At 31.0% G+C, this 27,840-nt stretch overlaps 1 protein-coding gene across 1 annotated transcript; it reads right to left on the reverse strand.

Moving 5' to 3' along the window:
- Positions 1-26,818, reverse strand: LOC134235700 (reticulocyte-binding protein homolog 2a-like). The gene is made up of 8 exons (XM_062717850.1): positions 26,804-26,818; positions 26,068-26,168; positions 19,823-19,929; positions 10,682-11,224; positions 2,412-2,495; positions 1,931-1,996; positions 881-1,837; positions 1-650 (listed from the first exon to the last, which is right to left on the reverse strand). The coding sequence occupies exons 3-8, from the start codon at positions 19,896-19,898 to the stop codon at positions 607-609; spliced, it is 1,770 nt and encodes a 589-aa protein (XP_062573834.1). The 5' UTR covers positions 19,899-19,929; positions 26,068-26,168; positions 26,804-26,818; the 3' UTR covers positions 1-606.
- Positions 26,819-27,840: the final 1,022 nt, after the last annotated feature.

The raw sequence follows: 27,840 nt of genomic DNA on the forward strand, positions 1-27,840 counted from the left end.
TACTTTTTAGGCTTAGAAGCACTCTTTTATAAATACCTTTAATGCTAAAGAAGTTAATGTTTGGTGATGTAAATAAACTAAAATTAAAGATGGATTGCATATATATCTTAGAATGTAAAACTCTAGCATATTTACGAAAGAATTACCTGAACAATTATTATTCTCACAGACCAAATGTTGTTGAATTCATAGAAATAATGTCAACTACAAACGACAAAATGCTGAAAAAACTTGGTATGTTTATCCAAAAAATTATGCTGCTGTCTGTCCTCCTCACTATGATTTCCCACTCTTTCCTCCCCCTCAACCTTCCGCCATGTCTTTATATTGTATATATGTACCTCTTACCAGAATGTATATTTCTTATATAATGTATATACAGTCATCTACATATGCTATTTATGCACTTTAACCGATGTACTAATAGGTTGGTCTGGGTGAAATATACTAAACTGAAAACTAAAACTGAGATGAAATATCATAGAATGTTAATTACGCATGAAATCTGTTACATACAAAAAAAAAAATAAAAACAAATGCTTTATTTACGTTGAGAGAAATTCTGTATGATTCATATTCTCGCTAAATTATAAATTCTGGAATCGCTCAAGATAATATGCATCCTGATCCACTTGACGGAGGTTTGCTCACTGAAAGATAAAGGATGTAATATAGATCTTGATAAACAATAATAAAGTATTTACCATTAATAATTAACTTATTGTGAGTACTCCTTTAATAATAACAATACTACGTCTTCTGCTAATACACGTGTACTACTTCTAAGAATACTATTAATTAAATAGAATTAACAAGCAGGTAAACATTCAAAACACACAAAAAGTGTTCATATGGATTCAAATCTGATTGACACCCTCACCTGTTTCTCTGTATGACTCACGGAACTGTTTAAGTTCCTTTTTGTGCATATCTCTCATTTCGGCCATCATGGACTGAAGTTTAAGTTGCATTTCTTCTCTTTCCTGTCGAAACTCTCTTTCTTTTTGCTGAAGTCTTTCTTCCAGGTTCCTCTTTTTTTGGTCGTTACTTTTTTTTAGAAAACGTATTTCTCTCTGATATTCATCTTGCAGGTTTAACATTATGCGCTCCAATTTTTCTCTTTCGAATTCTTCCTTACATTCTCTAATATTATTTTCATGTTCTTTTTTCTCTTTTTCATACTTTTCTTCAAGTAGTTTCATGTTGGTAATTCTGGCTGCCTCAGCTTCGGCTTTCTTTTTTTCAAATAAGTCTCTTTTCTCCTTTAAGGCAGCTTCCTGTCTTCTTATTTCCTGGAAATGTTTTTCTTTTTCTTCCTCTTCTTTCCTTTTCATTTCTTCTGCTTCCATCTTCTTTTTCTTTTGGTAAGCTTCCTCTACTTCTTGATACATTCTATTGGTAAAACACTGACCTTTCCTTTCTTCCATCAAACACTGTACCATGAATGTTAATACTGATACTTTTCTTTGCTTTTGGTCTACTGGAGCATTGTTATTTAAAGTAATGTATCTGTACTTTGCCTTTTTAAGAATATTCAGGAGTTTTTCATCGCCTTTTGCTAGAAACCTGTCGATCGAACTCCCTTCTCTTTCAATATCATCACATTGGGTAAATAGAATAATCAAATGCTCTTCTAAATGATCTCCAAACTTTTCTTTGCATTTTTGCAAAACAAATTGATCATCATTAGTAAATCTACCTATTTCGGTAACAAGTATAAAGGCGTGTAATCCTGGAGCGGTATACTCTACGCACCTTTGCAGTTCTCTATCAATATCTTCTTCACTCATTGTCAAGTCACAAAATCCAGGCGAATCAACGACCATCAACCGTTTTCCTACAATTTCAACTTTACCATATTGTACTCCATGTGTTACTGACTGCATGCGTGCCTTTGATAAAAATGTCTCCTTTCCTAAGATTGTATTACCTGTCCTGCTTTTTCCTACACCAGTCTTTCCGATCAAAAGTACTCGCATTTCCTCTTCTGTTTCATCTTAAAGTAATGCACATTAAACATGTGTGTTAAATTCCAATAAGTAATGCAAAGACATGTGGTGGAAGAAACGTATATTTTTACGCATATTATTACTTAAGGACATATTATGCAAACAAAATTTTGTGAAAATTCCTTGAAATACCAACATCAGTTATATGTAAATGCGTTCAGGGAATAAGTTCAACAGCACATATTTAAATTTTTATTCAAATTTTCACAATAATAGAATATAAAGTGACAAACAATTGTAAACATTAATTTGGATGGTTTAGGAGAGGATTAGATTTTTACATTTGAATTTTATTTATAATTATATAAAACGATGAAATACACCAAACAAGCTTGAATAAAAATAATGAACCCCCACTGTACTGATATTTTGTTTAGAAGCCTCTGAATATCTTGCATTTACCTTTCATATCTAGGTGAGAAAAGTCTGCAGTTGTCCCTTTCAAGTCGAATGAAGTTTTGTCTTCATTTTCAAGGCCATGGCCAACTAAAAAGAATTTTAAAAAGTCACGGATGACAGAGTTATAAGAATAGTGAGAATATGTATCTCAATAACCTTTGGAATAATACCAATCTTTCTAAAAAAAAAAAAGATTTATTGAGTTTCTGCCTCAATTTGATTCCAATAAAAAAAAATCTTTTGGGGAGTTGAACTATGTTCAATCTCCCATGGTCATTACGCATTTGACATGCACAGTAATTTTTGTTGATTTAAAATCCGAAAGCAAGGCTAAATCAGCAGTATCACTTGCCAAAAGCGATAAGTCTAGTTCTCTGTTATAAATGTAAAAACTAAAAATGGACACCAAGCAGGGGGTATAAAAAAGAAATAATGTAGAAAGGCAAGCATTATGGCCCATGCGTTTTTTGCTATTCAATGTTTCTGAATGTCTTTCTCAAGAATGTTGCAACTCAGAAAATCTGAAACAGTTGTCTGTATTTGAAATAATGATATTGTTCACTCACTTTACCTCCCGATCAAAGATTTTATTTTACATGTTCAACTCCCATGAGTATTTTCAGTACTTTGATTTATATTTGGAAACGTGCACCCGATTCAAATATGGCTATTTTTGTATCTACTCCGTCGAAGTTCATTGTTTGTTAACGTTTGAACATTTCAACTTCATTGTAAGCATTGAACGAATTCTTCCATTTTGGTATATATATTTTTCATAAAAGGCGGCATGGAGATATGGGTTATTAGTTTTAGAATGATTGCCGATTTTTTAAGACTTAATTAGTATCTGAATACTGCAATACGGTTCAAATTCACATGTTGAGGATAATTAGAATTGTATTTAGACTTGTCATGTGATTTTGGAGTGACATGAGTATAGCAAATATACTTGCAGTTTTGAGATCATTTATAAATTCCAATATTGCAAAGACATACAATGTAACCAGGTTTAAATCTTCGCTTAATTTATAATTCTTTTCAGCACTACATGTGCTTTATAAAAAGTTATTCAATTTCTAAATTTTTTATATGACAGGTTGAAAAATCTTTTGGTTAACTTACTACATGATTATAGTTATAATTATTTTTTTTGCAAGATTTAATGCGATTTGCAGCTTTTTTCTAATATCTAAATGTCTCTTGAGTGTAGGTGTAAAAACTTTGCAAGATACATTGAGGGTATGCCCTTGTAATAATATGATTTAAAAGCCTGTCTCCGAGAAAAGCATGCAAAATAGTCCGAAAGCAGGTTTCTCCGATTGCCTACAAATTTTAAGAGCCAAATCTACTATGCATAAAATGAAATCAGACAAATTTCTATTGAGCTAATCCAACCCACATATGTTTTATGGCCTGTTACTAAAAATAGCTCTTATGCAACAAAATTTGAGGTAATTTTTTTTAACATTTTGGACATATTTTGAGAGGAAAAAAATGTAACTTAAACAATATTCAAATATTTTGTTTTGTTGTAAAAGAATAAAGATTAGTTCTTTTAAAATACATAGTCAGAATGATTGACATTCATTTTGTTTTAGTGCAAATAGGTCATGAATTTGGCAATGTTCCAAAAATTGAAGTGACAATTTTTAGTGGAATTGAAACTATTCTAGTTAAAAGGGGGGATGTTTTAATCCAGTAAATTTTATTGCTTATTGTTAAGAATACCCATGTTAACAAAATATGAAAAAATTACCTTTGGCCAATGTAAACTTTAGAAAATATTGAAAGTTAAAGTTTGTGAAATTTTCACATAAAAAATTTCAAGGATACAGTTAGCGTTACTCAAAAAATAGCTCAAAACATGTCCAAAACTAAGAAAATGTTATTTTCTATCTGTATTACAGAATTTAAACAAACATACCTCTCAATTTATTACTTTATGACTTTAAATTTTATAAAATACATGGAAAAAGAGGCCGGGAGGGGGGGCTGGCTATGAATTCTTTATTAGCCTCTAAATGGATAAACTTAAGTATAAACATTTATTATACAACTATAGCTTTTTGATGAGGTCAATCCCTCGATATATAAACCTTAGAGGAAGTAGAGGAAGCATATCAACCGAGCACGAAGTGCGAGGTCGATATGCTTTCTCTAAGGTCTATATATTTAGGGATTATACAGAATCATAAGGCTACAATTGTTTTATTATTTTTATTAGTTCATAATTTAGAAATGTCTTAAAATCCTTCTTTATAATACCCATTAACTTCTCATACAAAGCAATGTTATGTCATTGTATTATGACGTCACATTAATGAAAACCAGCTGCAGTATCTGTTTTTAGAAACATCCAGTCTATAAAGACTATTGTGAAGTCAGCACTATTGTTGCTTCACAGAAGAACGTTTCCAATTTTAGTAACAGCAGGTTTATAATTTAAAAAAAAAAAGAAACATCCAGTCTGTAACACTTTTTATACTTGATCATGTGATCCAGTTTGAGTCAATCAGATAGTTGGAACAATAAAGAAAATAATAATTACATTTAATGCATGTATACATACTTGGTCAATATTTACACATGTGAACCATTTTTAGTGAACACATAATTCATCATACTAGTCATTTGAATAACATATTCAGTTGAGCGTTATAGTACAAACAATTTCTGCAATTTTTCAACATCATAGATACAAACATTGAGATATTTCAGACAAGTTCTTTTTACTGGGGGAAGGTAAAAATGACTTGAATTTTTTTTTATGTTACACAATAAATCCTCCTTTTTTGGAGCTACTTAGCCATTTATTTTGTTAATAAAATTTCATCATTTGCACTCTGACTCAATACTTTCTTCTTCTGCCATAAAACAACATCTGGAAATATACTGCTCTCTAACAATCTTTATGTATCATAGACAAGTAATTGTTCACTTTCTGGGAGAATCATTTTCTGGATTTTAAAGCCAAACCAATTCATTTGCCTGTTGGCTCTTATTGAACTCCATCAATGCCTGTTCCTGATAGGACACTTTGCAGTTTGTATCAGTAAATTTTGAAACTCTGTAATGCTTGAACATTTTAGTAGCATACAAATTTGCTGTGTTGTTCTTACTTGATCTTGAATTTGTAAAAAAAAGTGAAATTTCAAACTGCCAAATATTTTTCAAATTTCAAAATTGAAAATTCTTTTTGGTCTGATGAATATTAACAGGAGTTATACATGTATTGATGATTACTACTCTCTTTGCTTGCTGTAGTTTCGACAACTTTCACAACTGGAATAATCTTTCACTTGATCAGTCAGATCATGGTTTAATTGAAATGGGTTTTCAGTTCTGATCCATTGTTCCTTCTTTCTTGGAAAAACTGCATGACCTATGAAACAAAATGCACCATGAAATGAAAAGAAATATGTCCTCTGTCTTTGAGTATATATCAATAAAATATGATGACATAAAGAATAATTTTTAGTACATGCATAAGTAACTGCTGAATGGAGGAAAGGTGATGTTGGATCATTGGAAAGGTTTAAGAAAGAAAATAATGACAAAATCATTGCTGTCATCAACACTGATTTTAAGAATATTAAGTTTATAATTAAAACAAGAGGCCCATGGGCGACATCGCTAACCTGAGCACTGTGGTAAGCATAAAAGCAGAAACAATAAAAATTAATTTATTATTGAAAAGCTTAAACCCAAAAGTAGCCCCAATCATTCCTTAAAGGCGAGAGGGTATGATTTGCAAAACACTTGAATAAACACTACTCGAGAATGCTTCCATATAAAAACATGTATGACCAGTCATGGCTTTGCGATTCTTAAAAAGATTCTTAAAGAATTTTTCTAAATATTTCTATGTAAAACTTTGGTCGGCCATTGTGGCCCCGCCCTACCCATGGAGGTCATGATTTGAACAAATTTGAATCTACACTACCTGAGGATGCTTCCATATAAGTATGATTATTCGTGGCTTGTTATTCTTGAGAAGAAGAATTTTTAAAAACTTTTCCTATACATTTCTGTGTAAAACTTTGGTCGGCCATTTTGGCCACTTCCTAGGTAAATCATTCACATTTTCACTTAGATTTGATCAGTAGATAATTAAATTAGTGTGATCAAGAGAAAAGCAAAAATCAGCTCTTTAAATACCAAACAAAGTAAGAAATCACTGGCTTTATCATTGTGACAAAACAGTGTCACTGAACATGCGGAATAGCTCTATTAAAGAGCATTTGACTAATATAATTTTTTTTTTTCATATAAGACTTCTAAAATATTTTTTTCAGATAACAATTCTTACCATTTACATCTAGATCAGGACACTTGTCTTTTAATGTATTGGGGTCCAAAAAAATCCTCTGCATGTTAACAAATGTTGCTACAAGAAGTGAAAGTTAATAGTAAATTATTTATAACTTTACCCAGGTTTGTTATACAATTTGACTAATTTGGACCTCTACAACATATGGTATACTAATTAAATATCATATTGTGCATGCTTAAATGTTCTGTCTAAACTTTCTGTTATGAGTCATATTAGCATGACCCATTACCTTTCTAAAATATCAATTTTGCAAAATATATGTGATAATATTTGGATAAAAAAACCTTTCCTTCTTTTAATACCTGGTACTTTTATGTATACTCTTTAGTTTAGACTTATTTTGAGTAGCAAACTATTTCACTACTTGCACAATACAACAATTCAAAAGCATAAATTACATGTAGGCTATGCGAAACAAAGCATATGTGCAGTTGAATGTTGAATATTTTTTAATTAGAGAAGTTATAATTTTTACTCCATCTCTTAACAACTGTTTGAACTTTCTTAATTTCTTTTCAAAAGTATACATGTAAGACATATCAAACAATAAACATGACTGTTCCTAGTTAGAACATTTTCATTCATTATTTAAATTTCTATTACAAATTCTATATAGGTCACTGTAGATATTGAAATAAATAGGAGCTGCAACTTCACCAACTTGGATGTCCAATTTTTTTTTTTTATTGCAGAATTATTTCAAGAACAGAGAAATAATATTTATAATCTTCTGTTGTTCGTTTTTGCCGCATTGCGATGAAAGAACTTTTTCATAACCTATGATTGAAGCAAGATTGCAGAGCATACATGTTTTAATTTAAATACAAATCTAACATTATAACGCATTATATAATTTTATGGCAAAATAAATTTATTAAAAATGCAGCTCATATTACTTGAAGTAGAGATAAGATATTTGGCCTACCTGTCAACATGGTCAGATCCTTCAGTTTCTCGTCAACTTCAAGGAAGCAGAAGTTTGTTATTCTTCTTCGCCATTTAAACCATGTTAACCCCCCCCCCCCCCATTATCCGTATGTCTTGGGTAGATTCATAACTATAAATATACCACCGTGTACATGGTCAACACGGTCATGAGAAAAAAAATCCACATTTCTGATTTTACAATCAATCCTCCAGTCGGTCCACAACTTTTTAGCATAGAACCTGATACTATAGATCTCGGTCGGAGCTTTAAAGAAGCGCAAACACTGTGATGGATCCTTGATACTGTCATACAAATAAAATACTTGACATACACGGCACGAAATGGATAAAAATCAGTGAAGTTGCATTGTCCTCTTGGCGACCCTGACACATTGGAATGTCATTTCCGCCTTTTTTCACATGAAGACTTCCACAACGGGAGATAACTCTTATGCACACTTACTCATTCTTGTCATCTTATTTTCTTTGATCAATTTGGGAGTGATTTTAAGTTTTATCAACTTATAAATCTTTACAGCCTTTTAAAATATAAATTCAGACTAAAATATGTTTATTGGTCATCAAATGAATCCATATTAATAGTATTTGACTAATTCTATGGTACAAAATGAGAGCTTTGCTAACATGCTTAGGTCATCATTTCAACAATTTATAAAATATATCTGCACTTAATAGCCAAGGGTGATATTTTTATATTTGATAGAACATAAATTAATTATTATAAAAAACTTTATTTGATCAAATTATTTTACCCCCCACCGCTGTACCACTGTACTAAAAATATCCATAATTATTCTGAATTTCCAAATTTCGCCTAACATATGGCTTCAGTATAGACTGCAGATAGTTGTAATCATTATGGAAAATAGGTATTTGTAATTTTTGACATATATGTATTTATGAAAAAATGAAATACTGTATTTAGAATAATTATACAGTGACTTTATCAGGCCTCAAACTTTCCTATTTTTCCTTCTATATAATGCCAATTATTGCTAAATATAGAAATTGGGTTGTTACTAAAAATAGATGCATGTGACACACTCTTACAATTCATTTTTTATATCCTAATATAACCCTGATCTTAAAAATATATGACAAGATGAAAAGCTCTAAACACCCTTTTGGACAATTTTTCAGATTTTGCATGTTTTTCTCAGAGACAGGCTGTTAAAAGGACTATAATATTACTTTTTAAATGAATCGGCAAACAAATACACGACGGTACTTACTTAGAAAATATACGGCGAGTATGTAAATGAAATTGTAAAATATAGATCGCTCTAAGTTAACGGCATTTTATATAAAATAACTGTAAATTTATGATCCTTGTTCCTAAGATCAAAGGGTTGACTAGATCTTTCAAAATAACAAATCCTAAAAAATGTATTTTTTAAAAGAAATATTCTATAATTATTTTTGAATTTAACATTATAAATTTATTTTTAAAACTAATTAAATGGCACATTATCTTAATCTTGGAGAGGAAGAGAGTCTTACAACTTTCACACTGGATTGTTCCGAGAAACTTGTAAATGAATTAAAATTACGCTTTGTTACCTTTTTAGACAGGATTCAAAGTAAATGCAATATTAATAAAGTACACATTTTTGAGTTGTTACCCTTGTTAAACTAGGTAATCTGAGTACGGACCTACTGGCCTCTCAGGTCTGTCAGGTTACAAAAGTAGGTGGCAGAGCCGGGATTTACTGGAGGTATTGATGTACGTAATGAATCGACTGAGGATAGTCTAAGGGAATCCTTAGATAAGTTGGAAGAGAAGCTAAAGAGGTATATCTTTGACTAGTCTTTACATTTTAATAGGGGACATGACAGAACGCCAAGCAATGGTAGTGGACTTGCAACTCGTCAGTCAGATGGTTTATTTAAGAAGTAAACAAGTCAAATTTAACTCAAAATTAACATAGCCAACTTAATATACCATAATGCGGCAGGTTGCTTATTTAACATCAGATGAAATATTGATCCTTGACATTATGAAAATAAATCAATGCAACGTCGATGTTAGTAATGAAGTTCTTGATGACAGTGGTCCTGATAGGAGAATGACAATTGAAGGTTCACTCTGGCGTTTTAGAATAACAGCAGCTAATACAGTGAAAATTCCGCCAAGGAGTGAGTTGATTGTACCTGGTAAAGTGTGTGTTCCAAAGGGTTCAAGTTTGCCATACTGTTAGAGTATTATTGCACCAGTTGACAAGTACAACAAATTGCAGATCACATTAATTAACAGCAAGAAAAGTATTAACTCTCTAAGAAACGGTGCAAGTTAGACTTATGAACGTTGAGCAAGAGTCAAATGTGGTGCACTCTGGAAAGTACACTGTAATTGGATAACCTGCAGAGAGTGATACTGTGATGGACTGACTGGTTAATGAGAAATTATCAACTACTAGAATGCTTTGTTAGGATTTATCTGATTTACGTAATAAAAGTAAGACATTATGACTCCTTCGCAGAAAACCTGTTGCTAAAGTATACATGTTTGTTTACAGAAAATAGCTTGGACTATGGCATTATTTGAATAGTAAAACATCATATCGATACAGGTGACAGTAGACCTATTAAATAAAGACCACGAAGGGCGACAGCAAACCTGACAGTAAAAGTCGACAAAAATATAGATGACATGCTTAAAAATGGTCCTCGCCAATAGTGTTGGTCAGGAAGAAAGATGGAAGATATAGTTTCTTTGTTGACTTTCGTCGCCTCAACAGTTGCACTGTACACGATGCATGCCCTCAAATATCAAGTTTTGATTATTTTATTTTCTTTGGAGAAAATCAAAAGTAGCTGAAATAAGGATGAACGGTTTTTTTTACTGTATGCAGTACCGTAAAACCCACGACTCCCCTTCTCCAAAAAAAGTTAACCATTCCATTTCCATGTTTTGAATGATGTTTGACTGAAACTAAGATACATGACTGTTTATTAAAATATTTTAGTAGAAAGGATCTAAATAAAAACATACCGCTGCTTAAATCTGTAATAGAAACTGAGATGTCATCTTTTACAAGACCAACTGCTGACAGGATATCTGGATCATAAAAAAATACCATCAAGTATTGATTTACTTTCCCTTTCTTTGAGTCATCTATGAAGTGATTGTATCCATCTTCTGTTGCAAATGTCATGCTCATTAACATACTTCCATACAAAATATACATATCGCTAAGCTTGTAATTTTTTCGGAGGGTTGATATAAACGTTACAAATTTATTTAGAATCGCAATCTTCTTTTCTGGATTCATCCCTGCATATTTGGGAATAAAATTTTTCATTCTTTCAAGCAAATGCATGGCAGACTCTTTCTCGTCATCAGATGTGATTCCATCAACGTACAATTCAAAACTGCTTTGAATATCACTGATATCTTCTTCCGTTGACTTTTTGTTGATTTCGTCCATCATTTGATTGAGTGAATCGGTTATCATATCACTCATTACGTGAACTTGAGCTCTTTTCGACGTGTCTTTTGCTTCTAATGTTATTAAGAAAATGTTCCGTCTTCTTCCTGTAAATTAAAAGAAATTAATATTTTCTTCTAGAGATAATAAATATTACATGTATATCAAAAACGAGTTCAACTCGTTATTATACAATTACTATGAGGACTGTTAATTATATATATTAAAGTACCTATTGGTCAAGGTATGACTTTTTTATGAGTTTATATTGAATTAACTTGAAAACCGAAATCAGGAAAAAATTATTATTGAAGAAAATAAAGAAATTCCTCTTCCTATATTTTCGTCGATTTATTTTAAATACTTAAAGGTATTCAAATGCTTTTGCTTTCGACAGAAAAAATTATGAACCAACATTCAATGTAGAGTTTCATATTTGAAGGTTCTTATAATGAATTGTCCTTCTTCGAATGTATTGTTCTAATCTAAAATCACAATGAATAGGGTCATTCTAATGTCGTTCTTAATTTTAACCTGATAACAATGCCAAACATAATATAAACTGAAACATATGGATTTTCGAAGAGGCAAAATAAATAAACATTGAGATTCACATAGTAAAAAATACTAAATGGAAAAATATCTAATGCTCAAATCTAATGCGCATAACGAATATGAAGAGTCTTTCAAAAAATATTTATCTATCTACCCAGGCATATGACCTCTTAATTGTTTCTAAGACCACCGTGGCATTTTTTATATTTTGGTACAGAAATATTTGGACTGACCTACAGTGTATTTGTTATATTTTACGTACACACTCCATGTATAATTCTGCAATGTGGGACATAAAGAGCTATGAAAAATATTTTTATGTTTTATATGTGAAATTTAATTTGTGGTTGATTTTTAAAAAAATAGAATTAACCTAAGAGTTTTATTGCATTAAGAACTTTGTTGATAGCAAAAGCCAAACAACTATAGAAAATACCACATATACCAAAAGAAGGAGAATACTCTGTTCAAGGCGCAGTGTTACAATGACAAATGGAAACATTGGCGAATTGTGTTAGATAAAATACATTCTTTACAAGGATGGGCGGTTAAAAAAAAATTTACTGATATCAGAAAAATCTATGTGATTCATATCAACATGTTGAGGACGATTAGATTTATTTATTTTTATTACATACTTAGTAATAAAAACAGCTTTTTTTTGCACATGCGATATGGCTGACGTCACCATAGCTGTATCAGCCCTGCAAGGCTGATATGGATTTCCCGAGTTGATATAGGTTATCAGCCCTGCTGCGTGTATGGCTGATACGGATCAATATCACCCCCCCCCCCCCTAGTAAATTAAACCTAAAAAAACAGTAATTGTGATCAAACACATATTTTGGGGGTAACATAATTCTGTTAATTTTATTAAATTAACTTTTTGAATGAAATGATAATTTAACTGATAATGAATAGATTATTTTAAAATTACGGATTAGGGACATTTGAAGTAGAAGTACATGCAGAAACAAACCGAATCTGTATGAGACAATAGACTGTGTACATTTTAAGAAGTCCGTGCATGATCATTTAATTATTTTTCTCTCAACTTAATGTCTTCTATGTAATAAAATATAATAAAACATACCCTTTTCCACATCACATCCTGTATCAACCCTCGGGTCTTCAGCCCTCTGGCTGATATTGGTGACTCGGACTCATACAGGATGTGATATGGAAAAGGGTATGTACTATTCTCTATATACCTGTCACGTTATGTTCGAGTCACATGATTATTAGCTACATTTAATTGCAGCATTGGGATCATCTATAAGAATCAATATTGCAAGGCCACAACTAAGTTAAAAATACAAGTTAAATTTAAACAAAAAATGTAATTCTTTTCAACACAATATCTATTATTCAAAAGTGCTGCAAACTTATTGTTTAATTGCTAATTACATGTAGAATATTTAACTGGACAACTATATAAAATATAGGTATAATTAATTTATTTGCAAGATTTCGTTTTGTTCAAAGCACTTTTCAGATATTTAAATGCCTCTTGAGTTCATGTGTAATCAATGAGGGTATGCCCTTACGATAAATCGATTACGTTGCACCCTTTACTATCTTCCCAGTACAGTTACTTAAGGTGCACAATGAAAATATCGAAAATATTTTGCAGTTAAAAATATATTCAAAATCGGGATGGCGATTCTTTTAGTACCTTATTTATATCGGATAATTGTAGTTATTGTGAAAAACTACATATTGAAGACGATAAGATTCTATATTAATTTTAGACTTGTCACGTGATGCAGCAGTCACGTGATTTCAGCAAATTTACTTGCAGTATTGCAAGGGATTGTGGTCAACCGCTTTCGTAGTCTTTGTGGGTGAAATGCCATTTTGTGTTACTTATGAACGTCCTTTCATATGTCATTCAAAAGTTATCACCTTAACTACATATGGGTCATTTTCAAAAAATGTCCAAATTCCTGTTATACAAGCTTTTTTTGAAAATTTTGCAATAAAAATCAAATTTTTTTTACCCGATGAATTTAACAACAATCTATAAGTGTAGAAAAAAATTAAGTGTGATTAAAAATTGACTTGAATACTGAAAAAGTCCTTCAACCTGAGTAAAATTAAAGAGAATTGCTTGTGATTTCGCCGGATGTTTGACTTTAACTCTGATTATTGCTGTAGTAAATATAATATAGCAGTGTAAAATGACCTTTATTGTGTTGTACATGTTTAATACTGTCTGAATGCATGCTAAAATGTCATTGAAAAAGAGTAAGAATATGATTTTTTTAATGGTAAGTGTGTGTTATTTTTGCCGTGTCCTTGGAGTAACCAGGACATAAAAGTTATCTGTAACAGTTATCTTTCCTAAAGAAACTCTTCACTATTAGCCTCCCTCTTTTGGTATTGTTCCCGCCAAAATATCATGAGACACTTTACACAGATCTTTTATACCATAGGCACAATATGTGGTTGAAGGCAAGTTTGATTGCAATAGTAATTTATTTTTGAGTTCTGGAGTTACTTCGATATTGTGATGATGAATTAATTTGCCATTTCTTTGATGCATTGAGCAAGTTTATAACAAAATACCTATCATCTAGGAGCTGTGCTTTATGTTCATAAGTCAGTTATTGCTTTTATACTTCCAATTATTTATATAATAATTCCCTGGTGTTACTGTCCATTTTGTTACTGCAAGAAAAGTTACTCTAAGGATGTATCTAGTTACTCCATGGACAACTTACATAGAAAATAATTAAAAAGAATGAAAGTTGGAGTCATATGTTTTATTTTCCTCCCTTAATCAAAACTAACCAGTAACTAATTTTGTTTTAAAATGCCAAATTATTTACTAAATGTTTTTACCATTTGAAAATCATATGATTTTGCAGTCTTGGTTATGCAAAGGACAGAATTGGGTAACTCCGCGGACCAATTGAAAAAAAAACCTTTAAATTGCCAATTCTAATACAACATTTGTGTAAAGTTTATTACAATATAAAATAACAGAAATATTTTTATCAAATTGGCATTTATTTTTCATATTATGTTTCCATGAGCTATAGATTAATTCAATAAATAATTTGAGTAACACAAAGGACAATGTTTGGTAACACAATGGATGTAAAAACGATTAAATATTTATGTTATTAATATACTCTTGCATGTTCTTTTGTTTCTGTAGGAAAATATCCAACTTTTATTCCTTTTGAATAAATTGAAATATCAAGATTGATTATGTAATGCAATCATATCCCCTTTTATGCTCTTTAAAGTAACCTATGGTAACACCATAGACAAATTCAGTTACTCAAGGGACACAGCAAGGATTAAAGATAGAAAAATGAATCAGGCGTATTGCATATGGAGTGGTAATTGTGTTCATTGTATTGCAGAAAACAATTGTGGTGGGATATTGCAATTCAAGTAACAATAAATAATGAAGTGCTAAAAATATATGATGGTTAAAAATGGTAACACAAAGGAAGTTTTAGGTAACACAAGGGAATGTGAAATAAGGCAGAATATGATTTGTTTTCTTTAGTCTGAGGATTCTAGTTATGTTCTCTTGATGAGGATGATGTAAACAAGACACATTAAAAAGTTGCAATGAAGCCAATAGAATCCAAGACGTAAAAGATAGATTTATATCATTGAATTGAAAATACCTTTAAAGTTATATCAGATACGGAACATTTCTTTGCAAATGCATTTAAAGTCATTTAATCATGTAAACCCTTAGATGAAAAAGTCACAAATTGTTCATAACTGTTCTAAAGGGATTTCAAAAGATTTTTTAAGGAGACAATGTACCATTCATTACCCTAGAATACAGTTTTGCATTAAGTTGAGGATGTTCTTCAGATTTGTCCAACTGAAATCCCTCATGACTGTGTTCTACATCCTGTAAAAGTTGGTGCTGAAAGAAGTTTTTAACCTTGGATGTACATAAGCTTTTGGAAAGTGGTGGTGAAGATTATATAGTCGAGGCAGCATTGGACAACAACAAGGCCAGATATGGTGGGAGACCATACATTTCAAGCCACTTTGTTGGATTTTTACCCTGAAGAACTGTCAATGAAAGTTTAGCAAACGATCAGTGGATACAAGAGCAAAAAGGGCAGAAAAATATCAATGAAAAAAATGAAAAAGAGTACAGATTAAAAAAAAAGTCAAGAGTTCCTGATAGGAAATCCGACTAAAGAAACTGAAAAGACTGACACCCTGGAAGAGAAAGAATTGGAGTCAATAATGAACATCAGACTACAGATGAAGAGAAATCAGATCCTTTGGAAGAGAGACTGCATGGATAAAGATACAGAAAAAATGAACTTAAATGTATGCACGGGATTAGACAGAACCTAAACCCATGTTCCTTTTTAACAGGCCAAAAACTTTAAAAGATAAAAGCTGGTATAGCATTGCTAATGTTTTAATAATATTGTCACCATCATATCTTGTAGATGTGTATTATGTAGAGAGCTCATTGTGGAAAGAGGCTAACTGTAGATAAATGACATGAAAATGTAAAATCCATAAAAAGATTAATGCATTCTATATATTTGAAATCTGGTCAATTACAAATACATGTACATGTTCTAGTTTCACAATTATTTCTTCATTAAAAATTAGTTCTAGCTGATCTAAGACTCATCTATGTAAACCTTTGAATCTTTTAAAGGTGTCCTTTGTGTTATTTTTTGTCATTGGTGTTTCAGCTTCTGCTTGGATATGTAAATACACTAACAAGTACTGATCAATGATTCAAAGTCATGTGATAGTAATTATTTATTATTCGGGCATAACAATTTGATTTCATTTTTCTACTGTCATATATCTTATGATTGGATAGTTATGTCTATGTCGTTACTGTTTTATCCTTGGTGTTACTAGTCAGACTCAAAATGTATAATGAAAGAAATCCCCCGCCAATTTTTTATGTTAAAGCCATATACTCTTATATTCACCTCTAGGGTAATTTCATTACTATCCTTTTCGGAAGGAAGGAGAACAACTTTATTATTTCTTTCTAAGTATTACACAAAATATCCTTAGTGTAACCTTTATGTCCTTTGTGTTATGCAAATATCCTTGGTGTTACCAACACAGTTTTCCTATATTTATGTTCTAAATCTTTATACAATTTTATCGAAACTTGCAACACAATACTGTCGTTTTCTAATACTAAGTTTATTTGCAAAGCAAGTATTTTGTGCTGAGGTAAATGATGTATGCCTTAAGTAAACGTGTAAGATATATACAAAAGTTACAACACTTACAACTTCCAGCTATACTTTATCTGATAATTTTCTGTTATGAAACTTCAGTTTGATTCTATAGAATAATTTTATCATTATGTTGAGATTGTTATTCTAAAAACCTTAAATTTTTTTTTTAATTATGATTTTACTATGACTTTTAACTAAGTAACACCATGGACATTTATTGTTGGGTCCATGTACATATGATGTTTTTCTTAGTATATGTTAATAGAATTCTTTGTGCTTTAACATTGTTTATGCATCTATGATGTTTGAATGCTAAAATTAAACTTTAAAAAGTTTAGATCGCCACATTTATTTTTGCAAAATACTGGTGTTGGAATTTGGACAAATTTTGAAAATGACTCATATATTTTTTTGAATTATGTCAATCGTGAAGGTCAAGGTCACGGTGTCAGAAATCATAGCGGAATTACCTTGTCACGGATAATGCACATGTCATATATATGAAAGCCCTAACTCTTCTCAATCAAAAGTAATTAGGAAAAATTCACATTAATGTAAACGTAGGTCAAACAACAACGTCAAGGTCACGGGGTTAAAAAAAATTCTAGTGTACTTAGAATTTTTTTTTGAATGAAACGACTCAGAATTCTCACAGAAAAAGACTACCAAACATGATTTATATAGATGAAAACCTAAATTAAGATTAAAAAGGGAAAAAAATTCAAAGTCGTGATTAATCCCAGATCGCCTCCGTGAAAATTCAATATGAAAACAACTAGCGCAATTTTACCAGCCATCGTCGACATTAGCTTCGCACTCATTTCCCAGAGTAACGACAGTCAGAGAGGCTAATAGTGCATAATAATGGAATGAAAGCTAGCCAACAAAAAATTGTACAAGCAGATTCACATCGAAAATTTATTCTTTGATTTTTACAATAACTGCAGCAAAAAGAAGAAATAATCTAATACTGCTGAGCTGATACTTTTTATTCCTTTTGTTTATGTATTAAAAATTTTCCTTAAAATTAAAATTTATACTGAAACGCAAAAGAAACGCTACATACTATTTAGGGGGAAAATAATTACACATAATAAACAATTTTGTATCTTACAAGTATTTATATCTTCAATTTAGAAAAATCGTTTATTTAACGGTTGAATGATTTTCATACCATTACTGGAAGTCAAGTTTGATTCTGCTCAACAGAAATAAAAAAAAAGTTGCATGTTCAACAAAACATTTGGAAATAATACTGATTTTAAGGGTTTGTAACTGTTCATCGTAAGTAATACAGCATTATTTTAAAAAATGTTCCGTTCCCCTAGCGATGCTAAGGCTCCCTGAAAATGAGTAAAGTACGCATTTCCATTGCCCTAGTTGAAAAATATCAAAAAGGTGATGGAGAGATGCTGATGCAAACTTTTACTTTATCACGCCTCAGCAGCTCACTCTGACATATCATATGCAATAATGATTATTCTTGGACTGAAAGTCCAGGGTTTACTACACGGCGCTAGATTATAGAGAATTCTATCTAATCATCTGAAAAGAGGCATTTAAAAATTGGTAAATAATAATTCCTTTGCTAAGATCTCGATATTATTGAATCTATTGTATCGTAGAAAATGAACTACAATTGTTATGTAGGGCAGTCTTCTGGGTTTTAATATTATGTCTGTTAGGGGGTGTTTCAACAGACATATTTTTCTTTCTAAGTTAAAAATAATCATTTAACATTTTCATCAAATCTCAAATGCTATTAAAAGTGATTTTAGTATTACTGTATACCTTTTTGAAAATCATTGAATAAAAAATTTAAACATTTGTAGATTACTGCTTTTGCGTTTCAGTATCTATACATGTACTGGTACAAGTAAATTCATCTAATGACGTCATGCATAAAAGATACAACATAATTATGTTAACATGCAAATTATTTGTTAACATTGAAAATAATTTATCAGCATGCAGAAATATATATCAACATGCAGCTTATTTATGTCGACATACAGCGTCACTTTGTAGGTTTTTATCAACATGTGATTTATATTTTAACATCTTAGGTATTTATGTTGTCAAGCAAGATAAAAAGTTGCAACTTTGCATTGTGTCAAAATTAACTCGAATGTTAATATAATTATCATCATTTTTGACAGAAAATAAGTGCATATTCTATCATTATCTAGCACGTTAACAAACTAGTTATAATAATTGGCATTTCAACAAAATCCTTTAATAATTGCATATTGCTTAATGAAATATAGAAATAAAGTTAAAGGTAAATCTATCAACATTAAAATTAGATTTTTGAACAGATTTGAAATTTGCATGTCAGCATATGTTAACATAAACAAGTTTCATTTCTACACAATTATGTTGAATGTTAATTAAATTTATCCTGCATTTTTATGACAAGTTTTCGTCAGCGGCAATAAATTGACATTTAAACTAAATATCACATTATCCATACTGCTTACTTTAAAAAAAAGTTTTAATCATTTCTAAACACTTTTAAATCACCAGTGTTCCAACTTCCCTTCCTGAAAATATTTTCAGATCTTTTGAACCAAATTTTAGGGTTGCTTTATGGATATTATATCCTTTGTTCCATTTTAAAATGACCTTTTCAAGATTGATTCTTAACGACTTCACGTGTGCATTTAAATATCAAGTATGTTACTAGTACAAGGTTGATGAAAATATGTTGCTTTTTTTATTTTTAATGCTTAACATAAGCTTTATAACTTAGATATTAAGATTATTTGTAAAGAAAATGTACGTTTATCTTTTTCTATTTGTGGACTTCATGATTTATATATTTAATTTGTTTTCCTCATATTTTTCGGTAATATAAAGTAATAAAGATTGGTTTATCGTTTTAAATCAGGTGATTCACTTATATCTGAAGGAAAAATAAGAGCTGTAAGCTGTGGCATGTACCTGGTCGATTTTGTTGTCTTCCTGCCCTATGTGAGAGTACGTCTGTTCTATTAGATGTTTTTCTTTCTCTGACCATGTCATTTCTTTGTGGACGATGAAGTTCTTCCCTGAATTATACAAAATGTAATGCTTTATTCTTTCCCTAAATACCTTGAAGCTATGCATTATTAAATATAGAAATAATTTGTATTTAAGCGGGCCTACTGTGATCTTATTGTGTGAAAACTATAATAGCTAAACTATTCAATTTTATACCATATATAACTTACATTAACTTCAGTGTACACGCAAAGATTGGGGAAATCTACCGCCCGGATATTGTTAAGGAACCGTCTCAAAATACAGGTACATATACTATATGATTATATGGGAAAGTGCCAATTATTCGCACTTTAAACAAATTATACAAATACTACGATAGACCTTTTGCTCAATCTATAATTTATGATTGATAATACTATATTGTACATTATATGTAAGAAACATAAAATTTAACCGCCCAGTTACCAGAGGGAATATCGCAAAAATGCAACAAAAAAACCCCCAAATTTCCTTTTTTTATATAGAGTACTATTAAATATGACCCATACAAAGGATATATTCAAAAAATTATAAATATGACGGAGAAATTATCAAATTCCTATGTTTTAAAATTTATGAGCATATTTTTTTTACCTTTTTCTTTTATAACATTTTTATTACCCCATCTTTGAGAGCGCCTACATCAAAAACACTCTATTACGACGCCATTTACCAGTCACTTTAAAAAAATCCTTTTGAAAATCAGTTGCTTAAAATCTTAATAACATTTTTCGACCCGTAATTTCTGAATTTTGTTTAGTTTTTTTTAATTTAGTGAAAAAAAGTTGCTTTAAAACAAGGGTCAATTTTTTATACTAGGTTACTCGGACCTTTTTCCGATCGAATACCCGGCTTCTCGGTAAAAGTCTTATTAAATATGAAAAAGTTAATTGATAACTGTAAAACATTGTAAACTTTTGTAGAAATAAAATCAAATGGTCTGATGGGAGGTTTATCTGTGAATGTAACAATTACATGTATGACCACGTTGTTTCCGACGAAATTTAATCTAAATTTTTTTATTAAAGTTAAATTTATCAGATAAATACGAGAAATAAAATCATAAATGGTTCACAGTGGGTTTGTTTAGAATGATTTGTTCCCTAATTGTAATGTAACTCTTGGATGCGTTTTACGTCCGAATGATAAGTCGTCAGAGCTACATGTACAGTATCAACTTGATCAAGTTCTCCTTTAACAGAGCAAATTTACGATTTTGTACACTTTTCGATTCTATATTTCATAAAATTACGAGACATGTTGTAGATTGGTGCAACGATGGACATATGATTTTAAAAGCCTTTTATTTATATTCAACCATTTGCATTAATTTGCGCGTAATCAAACGCATCCATATCAACAATCGCACATGCAATATCGACTGTCTCTTTCCATGAGAATTAACGACTTCTGGAGAATTGAAAAAAATATGTAATTTATTTAAATATAATAGACCTTAAACGATGTTTAATGAAAACAAATAATTAGAGAAAACTAAATATAATGGTAGACGACAGCCGAAGGTGAGAAAAGCCAGGTAGGTAGCAGGTGCTTGGTAATTACTGTATAAACACTGCCAAAAGCGATAACAGTCATTAGGAGGCACAGGAAACCCTAATTACTGTATGTACAAGCGCAATGAATATTTTAGGGTTTAAAACCGTTGTTTTAATGCGCTAATAAATAAGCTTCGAAATATTTTAACATATACCTCCGAGTAACCGAATACTGAGTTTAGTATTCAATACTCGGACGTTCGATGAGAATCCGGTTAACCGGGTACTCGTTGACATCTCTATTTAAAACAGTAAATTCGCTTAATCTTACTATGATACGAGAAATATTGCGCAATGGAAACTACAGTCGACCCCCTTAAAGAATAGACACAGATAACGCTGAGATCAACATCAAAGATATCTTTAGATACCATAAATTCATATTCTAAATTTCAGGTTTCTGCATGGTATAGCTTAATAAAAGTTGGATATTAAGCATCCAGATATTACAGCTTTATGCTAAATTAATAGATTTATCTCAGAATAATATTAAGGCTTCTTTAAACTTTTATAGATTGCGTTCTTGATCTGTATTTCAGGAAAGTAATAGGATAACCTGAGTACAAAATAACAATAAATAATATGGCACGAGAAATCAATCCAAATTTACTCATTCGCAAAAATATGTTATAAAGGTCCAGTTTAAATATATATTTCTAGTTTTTTGTCTAGTTTTATATGTAATAGACATGACCCTTTCAAAAAAATAGATCAGGGTTTTCTTGAGAGCTAATATAATGTGCCAAAAATCAGGAAAAATTGGGTCCTTTTCTCTTAAGATCTAATTGTCAGATTGGTTAATTAAAAGAATGAATTCGTTCAAAAGAAGGTATAGAAACTAAAAAATTACAACAGGGATTCTGTAAATTCACAACAAAAAAAGCGATATCGTATCACTTGGAATCTTTTTCACCCATGAATAATCATAGCAACCAGAACCAGAAAGCAGTCCCAAAGACTGCTGAGTCTGCTTTCTAGCGCAGACTCAGAGCAGTCTCATGGAAGTTCCAGTGTAGTTGCAGGGACTGCTTTCTTAGAATACTTGGAGGTCGGGTTGATCTGGCTGGAAGTATAAACCATTTAATTTGCAGGTAATATCCGCAAAATCAAATAAATTTAAGTTTCCTTTTGTATAACCGGAAGAGGTCAAAAGCGACGGCACTCGTCCCGAAATATGTTTTGGAAGTCTTCTAGGAAAAGTATAAATTAAAACCACTAGATCCCTTATTTTAAGAACCAGTCTTTTTTGCGAAATATCATTTGAAAACTCTTGTATTTCTACACTTCTTTTATTGTATATAATTTTAAAAAAAGGTTTAAAGATATTATAAGCCATTAAAAAATTAAAAATTCTCGATATAAATATTTTTGGCCACACCGCGTATAGGCGATCCGTAGTTCCGATGCTTATGATATACAAAATTTCCCTCTCCATCTATCATCAATGAAGATTTAATACTTCTACGTTCCGTATTTTTTTTTAAATCTACCAGACAAATCTACCTCCTATATATCAGTAACAAGCTGAAATCTCCAAACCCTAAGTGATCTTATAAAAGCACAAAAGTACATAATTAGAATTTTAATGTTCTTCAGACATGAAAGTTTCGTAATGATCAGACGAGTCATTTTCGAGTTATTGCATGCATAATATCGGTTAAAAACAAAAATGGTAAAAAAGTAAAACTAAGAATAGCGAAAATCTATTCCGTATAAGACCGAAAAGTTCGATGATATGCTTCTGAAAATGCAAATTGTAAAAATGCTAAATACCAAAAAAAAAGTTACAAGAAAAGAAACATAAAGATAACAAGAGCAAAGCTCGTTGCAAAGCAACGAGTAGGTATTCCGTCCTGTTTGACCGGAACTAGCTTTCATTTTTTTACAAAAATGAGAAATAACGCCCGAAAATGCTTTGAATCATCTAAAGCTAAGTTAATTAATGCAAAAATAAGCCATTTTATGCTGCTACCGGTTTGACCGGATGTGACGACAACAGACGGAAAATTAATTCTAATACTCCAAGAGATATATGTTACCCAAAATCTTGTCAAGAACAACCAACATAAGTGTTTTCCGACTACTTCTGGTTTGGCCGGAAGTGAAGATACCGGATTTATTTTGATGACTCCAATAGATTAAGCTTGAAAAATTTGAGAACAACTTTGCTTCTTTGTCGTATTACAAATTCTCGATACGTTTTGAGATATAAACAAAAAACTTTCGCCCCCTCTAGGCCCTCAATTTTAGGGCCAGACCTTTTTAGAAGATGTCATTTAAAAGATTTTAAAATTCTACACTTCCTTTGTTCTATAAGTTTTTACAAAATATTTCCAGGTAAAAAGATATCGTAGAAAAGATGTTAGAAAATTTGAAATTCGCGATGCAACTGTTTTCGGTCCATAAAGAGCTTCAATACACAGCAATTTCGGTGAATATGAAATACGTTCTGCACAACTACATATATTGCTCTATTATAGCTGAAAATCTCAAGATTCTATCTTAAGCCGTTTTCGAGAAAACTCGCGGTTAAAATAACCCTCTAAAATTCACTATAATGCAAAAATCTCGGAACCGTGACGTCATGTGACGTCATCAAATAAAAAAAATATATGTCTAGATATTTTCATGTTACATCAGACCTGAAAGTTTCATGAAAATCGAGCTAGCCGTTTCCGAGAACTCGCGTGCACAAAATTGGTAAGAAAAAAAAGAAAAAAAAATTGTGGAAAAGAAACCTAAGAATAACAGAAAGGTCTTTCGTTGGAAACGGAAGACCTTAATGAAAGTTTCCTCCACTGAAGTTTGAGACCTTAACATAAAAAGAAACAGCATACTCACTTTATGTATTGGATTAGAAACGATAGACCCAATAATAAAAAATAAGTCAGCAAAAGCCTATTAGACATCTGACAGACACACACACAAGCAAAGGTTTCTTATATTAAAACAAAAAAAAAAAACGTTGTTTGCAGTATTGCTAGAAACTTAGAACCGATCAAATGATTCCATTTACTAAAAACATTTTAAAACAAGATGTGTTTGTGAAACATTATGCACTTGACGGCATCAAATTTCGAGAAAAGTTGTTTTCCTTATAGGTCAGAAAAAGGGCACATTGTAGTTGACTTTGGTGTCATTTGAGGGAATTTGTTTATTGGGATACGCATAGCAAATATGAATTTTCTATCTCACATAGTTCAAAAATTATGGTAAAAGCTTAAAAACATTTTTAGACATACACACATGACAAAAGCAATATCGCACCAGATCTATCGATCTAGGTGAATAAAAAGACAAAAAAAAATCCAATAGATTATTGTCTATGTTGCATATTTTTTCCCCAACAAAAGCCTTTTTTAATTTTTTTTAATCGAATTGAATTGATTAATTGTTTAACATCCCTCTCCAGAATATTTCATTGATATGGAGACGTCACCATTGCCGGTGAAGGGCTGCAAATTTAGGCCTATTCTCGGCACTTACGGTCTTTGAGCATTGAGGTATCTTTATTTTGCCACACCTGCTGTAACACGGGGCCTCGGTTTATACGGTCTCATCCGAAGGACTGCCCTAACCCGGATCCCCAAAGGATGAACTGAATTGTAAATATTGCATGAGAAATCCGAATTAATATAACATATTCCAGTTTCACAAAAGGTAAATTGAAAATTTTTGTAAATTAAGTTTTTGTCGTTAAAAACTGTTCGGGTTTTGCTTTATTTTTCAGAAAGGGGGAAAAAGATGGGCTACATTTGCTTGATTTTTCAAATAAAATCACAGAGCGCTGACCTGCTCTAGAACAATATTTAAAAATCTCATTGATACTATTATTCTACACATTATATTAAATTATTGACAGAGGTGGAACAGACTTGTGCTTGATCAATTATACTCGGTATATCGACGTAATATACTGCATTTCAATTTCGTGTTTAAAGTGGCATATAATCCCGATGGGCTGGGTGTTGATTGTTGTTTTATACAGTCTGTATACAAACGAATTCAATTATGTACACATGTCACTATAAATAAATAAATTACTTACTTAATTTATGCATTTTTTTCTCATGAAATCAAGGAAAATTAAAATCAGCGTCATTTTCCTGACGTCATATCGAATATATGATGTCATGGCTATGACAATATTCAGTTTTTGAAGTCTGCAAATATTCCCCTGTTTTCAAACATACACTGTACATGTAATAATATATTTCTCCGTCAAAGTTGGATTTTGGGAGGGAGGAAATTTTGGTCATTCCTAAATACTAGTATAATCCTTTGTTTCCTTCTCAATTTCGTTGAAATTATATGTCAAAAAGCATTAATTCAAAGGAAAAATACTTGAATTATGGAGTTAATGGTAATTGCTGGGTACGCTATTGATAAAAAATTATTAAAAGGAAAGAAATTGATCAATTATAAAAAATTCAAATTCATGTAATGAATATTTCAAACATTATTTTATTTGTTTCATTGTATTTCAAACATTAGAATTTATTATATTGTGCACTAAATTTCATTGTGAAAACGTGAAAAAAATTAAATGAAGTCAAAGGATGATACACGAAAGATAAAAAACGTTTTGAATACAGATTTGTTACTCACGTTCTCGTTTGCGAAGAAATGGTGTTTTCATTTCCTGCTGTAACTGGTAATGGTTGACTTGACCTGCGGACAAAACTTCTTGCTGGTGGTTCCTTAAAATGCTGAAGGGACACAATTAGAACCGAAATTAGGTTCAATCAGGAGTAAAGTTTATGTTGAATTCTTGAAAGGTGTTAAAGGATTAGAAGTAGTATGTGAAAATATCAGAGTATCGTATAGAATATGCATTTGAAAATGGAGATTTGGTAGGCTGATATACATAGACTCAATTGTGAACCTGTAAACATGAAGAATCTTCATACAAACACTACACAGGATGATATTTGTAAGGCGATATATTTTGATTAAGTCAAGACATTAGTGTTACATGCAGGACCATTTTAAAATAGCAAGGCCATAATAAATTAGTTATATAAGAAGTATGAAACAAAATTTCCTCTTTAGGTCATAAGCAGTTGTTGTATAAACTTTCATTGCAATTGCAGTCAGACGGACAGCTACACTGACGATCAGATGTACCAAAACTAATATCCCCCACTTTCAGCGGCGACAAATACCATTTTTTTGAAAACATTCGTTTCATTTTAAATGCAAAGTCTAAATATTTATGGACGATGTTTGGAGATGATATATATATTTTTAGGCTACTAAGTTAATGCATAAATACATATTTTACTACAATATAGATGCACATGAAATCAATGTAAATGAAAACAAAATAAAACGCAATATTCACCAGTTTATTTTGGTGTTTACGCTCTTTGACATCGTTTTCAAAGTTTAGTCCTCAGCTTCTGTAAAAAAATTAGAAATAAAAAATTATGAAATTAATAGAATAAAAAATTCTGAATAAAAACATAACAAGACAATGTAGATGGTTAAAATAAATTTGCACAATTACATGTAAGACTTCAATAGAATCTAATTTTAACGTGAAATAAATATGTAATATCGCAATAAATAACAATGATTCAAATGACCACATGGTGGTTTAAAATTTAAATTTCTTAGAGTTTTTAAAACAAGTAAATGCATAATTATTATATCTTCATAAGAAATGAGTTGATCAAACTTGAATTGTCGAGAAACACTAAAATTACATTGAAACCCACTGCATAAATAAACCAATTTCCTCCAGCCTAGAATCTGTAAATATATCCAGTATTGCAGTACCAACTTGTTGCAGCCTAAAAACATTACCTTTTGTTGCTTGTATAAATACAATGCAGATTGCATTTTAATTGAAACAGTCGATATACTTTACAATGCAAAAAATCTTAATGATGGAGATGCGCGTGGACGTGAAGACGTTAAAGAATGAGTGCACTTAAGCTATGAGAGTTGGAACCCGATGTTTTGCGCAAAATAAAATTCCAAAATTCATTAAATTTATGTTTTATAGGTATTAAACAATGTCATAAGAGTAGGTTTTGGTATATTATATTACATGAAATATTAGATAATCCCAAGACACAGCTTTTGAGACGGGGTTCTAACAGTTATGTCTCATTTCTATTGTTATTCATATGCATACCAGTTTTCAACGACTTTGTTTACATCACCCCAACTTGGCCATTTTTCTTATTTGCACAGAATATGTATTTTAACTTAAACTTATACATATCCAAAGGACAATGTCGGTCAAGTTGCGGCTCATATCTAATTTGAAAAAAAAAGTCCCCAAACTAGGGTCGAGATAGCTACAAAAAACCGGTCACTGAGCAACAACATTATATTATAATCACCTTTCTCACGTGACCTTCTGCTGTTCGA

The sequence above is a fragment of the Saccostrea cucullata genome, unplaced genomic scaffold (assembly GCF_032062105.1).
Source record: "Saccostrea cucullata isolate Sc308-1 unplaced genomic scaffold, CSIRO_AGI_Scuc_v1 ctg3673, whole genome shotgun sequence".
NCBI lineage: Eukaryota > Metazoa > Mollusca > Bivalvia > Ostreida > Ostreidae > Saccostrea > Saccostrea cuccullata.